Consider the following 7,895-nt stretch of genomic DNA (forward strand, 5'->3'; position numbering starts at 1 on the left):
CTAGGCCTTCGTATATGCACACACTTCGTACACACGGACTTGCAGACAGATAGAAAGAACAAAAACACAAGCATCCCTTCAGGGGTTTGTATTGACGGATATCATCTTGCTCTGGTAGATTTGAATATGTTCAACCATATGTAGGAATGTGCATACGAAATATCAAAACAAACTGATAAAGAGTCTATTTACAGGGGAAATGAATTTGTATCTAATTCATTAATCCCGCCCCTATTGTCAAATGGTTTACCCCTAACTCGATTACAAGTCCCAAATTTGTACATATACGTATGAGCGAACAGAAGTTTCCACTGGCCAGTGATCACAGGCCTATGCAGTCAAGTTCCTGTTTCGCTGTTTGGTATGTTCATCGACTGGATACGATGTGACAGTGCCCGAGGAAAAGCAAGGTAAAGACGCTAAACACATTTTAAAGCGTATTATCGACTAGCGCAATCAACGATCAAGACCTTCCATGTCATAGAGTTAATATTGTCAAATATCTAATATTCACGATATTTGTCAAGTATCTACGGAACGTACTTTGCAAATTTAGAATTTCTGACCATACCTTACACACCAAAACAAGCAGGATGTATGATATAAACGCATTCCAGATGAAAAGGTCAACGGATATTCAGTGGGCAATATAACATGTATACTAATAGTCGTTAGAATTTAACAGTTGAAACATTGTGTGTAATAATAAGAATATTTCAAAGTTAGGCTTTATGAATTCAAATTACCCTGCTGGGGTGGAGCCCTCAACTGCAAGAGTCTAGGTGCCCGAGACTAACTTATACGTTGCATCAAATTCAACCTTTATTCATGACTGACCAAGAGGAAGTTCGTTGCGTAATCGAATGTAAGAGTGCCTTCACGCTGAATAACTAAACTAAATATGTATATATTCATATTGTTCCTTTGAAATATTAGAAACAATATTCTTCAGATACTGAATTTATCATCTTTATTTTATGCTACATTGTCCTTTATCCTGTTGAATTTTAGAATTTCGATGAAATAACGTAATCAAATGTAACACCGGAGAACACATCTATTCATGTTGTTCCCTTGAATTGACATGTAACTCCAACAAAATAGCTATACTAGTAGAAACGTAGACAATGCATACGACATAATGGCGTGAGTGAGAGACTAGGCAGTAGTTTTGAATACAAATAATTGGGTCTATTCACTCGAATACATAACTTTGTATAGTAACGATTCAATTGATGCTATGCTATTGATCAAAAATATGTTTATATCAGATGTAAACTGAATGCCTTCAATAAAGGCAAAACTTTAGATTGCTGTTCCTTCACGCCTTGTCGAAAGAAAAATTCTGCGCTACCAGACATGATATTGCATATCCATTAGTTACTACATCAATAAATAAAACGAAGCTTTGGAGCTTATTGTTCATATCCTCTTCTGTAAAAGTTGAGTTTGGTGTATTTTTAACCCGCTGTAACTTTCACTAGAGTCCACCATTTTAGTTTAATTCACTATACGAAAAGTCATATTTGACCATGTCTTTCCACCGGGGTAAATCTTTAGCAGAGGGTGTGTAAATGTGGTGAGTGTGAGACGAAGTGACACCTTTGACTTAATTCACCCCCGGTGACCTCTCCCCTGGGGGCTGTGAACACTCAAAAGTGTCACTTTGGCTCGTACTACCCCTTGACAGAGATGGTAGTTAGGTGGGTCACAGGTATGGTAAATGCTGGGTAAAGGTGGGTAAATTTGACTTTTCGTATAGTAAACCTCAACCGAATCTCTTCTTTTGTGTCAGTAAAATCAATTTAATACTAGACAATAATTTTGAAAAAAAAATAATCAGGTCTACCACTCAAGTAGTTGTTTTGTCAACTATTTTTGTCCTTGTTACCACGTCTACTCAAATAAAACCTACCTAAGAGTACCCATTCATTCTCATTCAGGCTACCAGCCTACCATCCACAGACACCATCACACGATCTAGGTTAGTGTAATCTGTTCACCTTAAGCTTATGAGATTCGCCAAGTTTTATTACAAAAGGGCGATGGATATATTCACTTGTTTCAAAGATGGTAGACTGTAATTTGCTAGTTAAATTTCAGTAATTGTACGTGTATTAATGGCTTACAGCTCGATGTAGTTTTAGTGGAGGTTCGACTAACCCTGGACTTCGCATCACCGTTTCATAGCTGACCCCACCGGCTACCTGTTCCGAATATATGCATGAACCGTTTATTGTTTCGATACTGAGAGGTATAACATGTAAATATATACATGTACTAGTATACAATGATATTTTCTCTATTTTATCGATTAAGTATTATTTCTATTGAGATGAGAAGTGCATATTTTTAATCAGCTCACACATCCATATAACACCAGAGGATAAGTGCATTCTTAAGATCTAGCGTAATTACTGAAAATCACTAATTATGCAAATAACTCATTAAAATTACAAGCTATACGGTATTATCAAACTTTATGACACGTGCACTTTGTTATCATTAATGTATGTACTAAATTACTTCGATTTATAATCATATTTTAACATTCTGAATGACTTAGAAATGGCAAGTAAAGTCAGAAGGAACATTTGAACTGTTTGTTTTATTGAATTTGCCCAAATTTCAGCGATAAAAAATAATTTTCATTCACTCATGGTTTTCCTAACCCTGCCATATAGGGCGTCGATTTAAATTTTTTTCATCTAATTGAAGACATTTAGGGTCGTTTGGGTCATGAGCAACAGAATTAAGGCTGCCCTTATATATACCTACCAATTACTGTTGTTATCCTTACAATATATATAATGTTCTGACTGTTGCAATGGACATGGTCTTGTTGATAGGCATATTTCATACATGTTTTGATATTTTTTTGGCCTGACTAACCAAAAATGTTGTTATCTTTGCAAAATATACTGGCATTGTTGGCTGTTGCTAAGGCCATATCAATGGAAGTTGACTATAATCACATGGATTCATGGGTTTTCATTGCCTAACCAATGGTTAAGAATAGGGTTTTGGGGCCACATTTTATTTTTAGCCCCCTAAGACTAATTTTGAAGATAAAAATTGCCAACATGTGTTTTTTTATATGTGGTCCTATAATGAACGTAACCATATATGTTTCATAAAATTAACATACATTTCACACGAAAACCCATATGCCCCTGCACTAAAAGGTCAATGAAAGTTGGAGCGAAAAATAATGTCAGGTGATGGGTACATTCGGTGCTTTGTAATTGTGGATTTCGATCATGGGCGACTTATTTTGTATGCAATGTAACAAATAACAAATAGGCTTTATACGATACATACGGTAGTTCTACTACAGCTACAATTGAATTTGTTTGGTAGAAGTTGATGTAATATTAATTATATTATGCCAGTATATTGATGGTGCAAATCGAGAGATCCGATGTTAGTGTAGAGGTCAAACTAACTGGTCTAACTGGTCTAAAATAGTGATTAAGGTATTTGCTTGATCAAAACTCCACTGAGAAACTTATTCATGCTTTTGTCACTTCACGTTTTGATTATAGTAATACTGTTTGGCCTCCCAGCATATGAGATTCGGAAGCTTCAAATGATTCAGAATTCTGCAGCTCGTTTAATTGCTAGAGACAAGTGTAACCACGTTACCCCTATTCTCAAAGAGTTGCACTGCCTGCCAGTACAACAGCATGCAGAAATCACAATTCTCTGCTTAACATTCAAAGTCCTTCACGGTTGTGCACCTAGCTACCTTTATCAGTTGCTAACCCGACGTAGCTCCATTAACACAGAAATTTTAAAATGACAACTTCTCCAAAAGCACTGCCCTGCTTGACTTGTATTTTTGGGGTCAGATATGACAATACAGAATTATATTGATATAAATCCTTCGTCCAAACTTTGTGAGCTGTAAGACCTTATACTTCATTTACAGTTTGACTGAAATCATTAATTATCCCTTACAATATCTACTTTCATAATGTATGTAAAACATCCTCTGAATTTTCTTTCAGAGAATATAACAACAGAAGAATTGGATATGACTGGCAAACGGTTTTCAATAGCTAAAGTTATCTTTGCTTGTGCATTATCATTACCAATATTCGTCTATCTTTTGATAATAAACAATCACTTAATACAACTCCCATTAATTGCGCCACGAATTGGACATCGTTCAAAGCAGAGGACTAATGCAAGACCATTTGAAGAACTGACATCAGAAGGTAGGGTAACGGTTTCGTGTTAGTACTCTTGTGAAATGGTTTAGGAGTTGTAATCCTTTATATTTCATATGCATGCGTGGAGAAAGAACGTATGATGAATGAGAACTTGCAAAAAATGTAAATGTCGCCATTGGAACTTCTTACATTTGATTAATATCGTCTATCCTTCATGAACACAACAACTTTTAATAAACATAACACATATTTTCCAACTTTTCGCGGTTGCCAGGAGAGGAAATAATGTAGACTCAATACACTGTAGTTGTACAATGTACAAGAGGGAGGTACAATGAAAGAGTGTAACATGATAAAATCATTGGAGGGTCACATATTACGAAAGAGACCGAGCATGATCACCTTGCCCCCAATCCACGTAATTACTGAAGGCCCTCATTTTGAGCAAGCTTGGTCAGTGTGATATTACACTGTTTTCAAGATGAGCTCCTGGTAAAGAGAATCAAAATCTCTTGCTGAAAAAAAACATCATGAGTACATTTGCCATGATATGACATAGATCAGTTTGTTGATTCTCCCACCTAATGTGTGCAGCCAACTGGCAGACTTGTGATTTTCATTAATTATATGTTGTTTAAGACCAAAAATGAAAAATAACGAGTAATTTGCTTAAATTACAAACAGCTTATACTTGCAGCATATCAGTACCAGGCAATATTGACCATTGATTCATTAAATCTGAATCATAAACTTTTGTTATGGCAATAAGTTGAAATCATTATTTATTGGGCACTGATGTTTGGATGGGGACCCAAAAATTGATTTGATTGGATACATTGCAGTATGCCGCTACATAAATGTTTACCACAGGTGTTTTCAATACTGTGCAGAATGTACGATTTTATGATTAAGTCGACATTTATCCTTAAAGGTGCATATGAACTCTACTCACCTTTGGTTGTTTGTTCACCTCAGATGATGAATCACGATGTAACATATCACTGTCTCCTGTACACACGCATCCTATCATCGCATTGGCTAGTTTTCCAGGATCCGGGAATACATGGACACGACATCTCATACAACAGGCTACTGGAATATACACGGGGTCTGTATATCGTGATGGTGACATTATGAAGAATGGTAATTCTACGGTATATTGTAATCTTTACACTAAAGTACATAATATGTTCTTTTCTGCCACAGAAACTCAACCCCGATGTGAAGAACTAATATTTTTCGTTTGTCTCATTACTTTCTGTACTGTTTCTTTCGGTAATTGAGTTCCAAAAACAAAACCCACAATGGCAAAGCAAAGCACATTCTCAGCCTCTAGGCTGTGAACAAAATGCATGTACACACAACACACAATAACACTTATCTATAAGAGCAAAAAGGCGTTTACACGTGTGTTAGAAATGACTGAGTATGCACAAAGAGGTAAGCGAGTCATTTCGAGTTTTCGAATATTGGTACTGATTAAATAATGTCATAATATAATTCAAATATGAGATTTGAATACCTGGTTAGAACTCTGCTAGCCTGTTATTGTCATAATACATTCAATATGTCAAAGCATTTAAATGAATTTCAGACTGAGTGTGAACGTCAGTTTTACGTCATTAACTAACACGAATCATAATGTTACAGATTGCTTCTTAAACGTGATTTTTCTACCCTAATTGAAGGATTCGATGGTGAACGCGAAGACTATAGACTGGGTTCCACTTTGACGGTTAAAACTCATCGTTTCAATACATCGGAATACGCCGCCGCTATATTGCTTCTACGTGATCCATACAAGGCATATATAGCAGAGTTTAATCGTAGGAAGACAACGGGCCATACAGGAAATGCCCCCTTTTCAGAATTCCTTAGCAAAGGTAGGACTGATAACGATTATCCCAACCTTTAATTACCTATATAATCACTGGCTTAATGAAATATCCACATCAATGATCAAAATCAAACAGAATGAAATTGAAAATGTCCTCGTAGGTTTCGTATAATACTTAGTTGGTACATTCAAAAACGGAATAGTAGGAAGTACTGATGTATTCGTGTTAAAATCAAACCACTTCAAGTTGTGTTTGGAACAAAAGTTAATTGAATACTATGGTTTACCAACACAGATGAATTCCCATTTGAAAACACGTATCTTCTCGAGAGACTTAAAATGTGCTAATTGGTCTAAAGATTATGCAAGAATATTAAACCTAATATATAATTCTACATTATTTGTCCACGGAAATGTGCCCCCCCCCCGCCAAGTTTTATTAGTAGCCAAAAGTACACCCGAAAACATAACTTGCAGTTATGCTCTTGAGGATACTTGACATGCATGGCATGTCATGCAATTTTTTTTATTTTTTTCAAATTGTTCAAATAATACTACATCATATGTGTGTGTTTCCACATGCCAAAGTAACCTTATTTTCTCTTTTTTTAAAATTAATCTAGATTGGCATAACTTTGTGACTAGACAGAGTGCGCGGTGGGAAAACCACACTGTGTCTTGGATTCATTGCGAAAAACCCTTACTGGTGGTGAAGTATTCGGATCTCAAATGCTGCACAATGGCTGAAGTTGGGAAAATTGTTAAATTCGTAGGTTTTGAATTTAGTGCAACAAGAAGAACGTGTGTGGAGAATAATATCCACGGTGCCTTCAAGAGAACAGGACAGGCCGTCTCACTCCCTGATCCTTTTACTTCTGCCATGCATAAAAACATCGACAAGAAAATTGCCGCTGTTAATAAGATGTTGGTTGAGAAAGGTTACAAGGAATTGGAAAGAGAAGTTTAGATAACGCGAATCGCAACTAATAATGTCATATTCTTTTCAAAACAATTATTTACAAAGGATCCTAGTTTTGTGGGGTTGAGAGTGAACAAGACCTTTTCCAGTTTGAGTGACACTATGGCAAAGTTTGAGATGGATTTAATTGGTTTATTACGATGTCTTTAAAAGGATGGTTATTACAATTATTTTAGTTGGTTAGTGACGGTTATCATAATGTGGTAACATATTAGGAGTTATCTATTTTTTAGTATATTTTGTCGGTTTCAGAGCTGTTTCAACCTTATCGGGTTTCCATCTACACAACCGACCAAACCAGATTTTATAATTTCATATCAAGTTGTATTTTCTTCAATTTTACTTTATCTTCTGAGAAATGATGTACAGTACTTGAACAGAAACAAGATTCCTCTAAGTTCTAAAATAGCTAATGCTATGATAATTAAACCTTGTGTAACATTTTAATCTGAATGAGTACAAATAATAACATTTTCAAAGGCGAATCAACCTTTGCCACCATTGAACCTTATACTTGCTGTCAGCATCAACACTGTCATTGAAAAGCCAATGGTTTAATCCCAGGTTCTCGTATCTAATCAGTGGAACTATACAGGATTAGATAGGATGAGTCTATTTTTCAGAACCAATGTGTGTTACAGCTTTGAAAGACAACTTTTCTTCTCATCCATATTTTAATCCAAATCCAAATCGGGGCTCTATTAATTTCTCAAACAGTATTGATGTATGTATTTGTTCCCATGACCAGCGCCATAAGGCTGCCACTTACAGATGAGTAACAAAAATCAACTTCATTTAAATACTATAAAACACAACAACAAACGAAACGGTTACACAAAAACACACTAAAACCACGACTGAATAAAAAGCTGACAAATTAATTAACCGCTTATACATGGACACA

General features: G+C 35.7%; 1 protein-coding gene across 1 annotated transcript; it reads left to right on the forward strand.

Moving 5' to 3' along the window:
• Window positions 1–311: 311 nt before the first annotated feature.
• On the forward strand, window positions 312–6,979 carry LOC144432831 (sialate:O-sulfotransferase 1-like). Its single transcript, XM_078121128.1, has 5 exons — window positions 312–410; window positions 4,011–4,220; window positions 5,151–5,318; window positions 5,864–6,058; window positions 6,636–6,979. The coding sequence occupies exons 2-5, from the start codon at window positions 4,037–4,039 to the stop codon at window positions 6,977–6,979; spliced, it is 891 nt and encodes a 296-aa protein (XP_077977254.1). The 5' UTR covers window positions 312–410; window positions 4,011–4,036.
• Window positions 6,980–7,895: the final 916 nt, after the last annotated feature.

This window comes from Glandiceps talaboti, chromosome 1 (assembly GCF_964340395.1).
Source record: "Glandiceps talaboti chromosome 1, keGlaTala1.1, whole genome shotgun sequence".
NCBI classification, from domain to species: domain Eukaryota; kingdom Metazoa; phylum Hemichordata; class Enteropneusta; family Spengelidae; genus Glandiceps; species Glandiceps talaboti.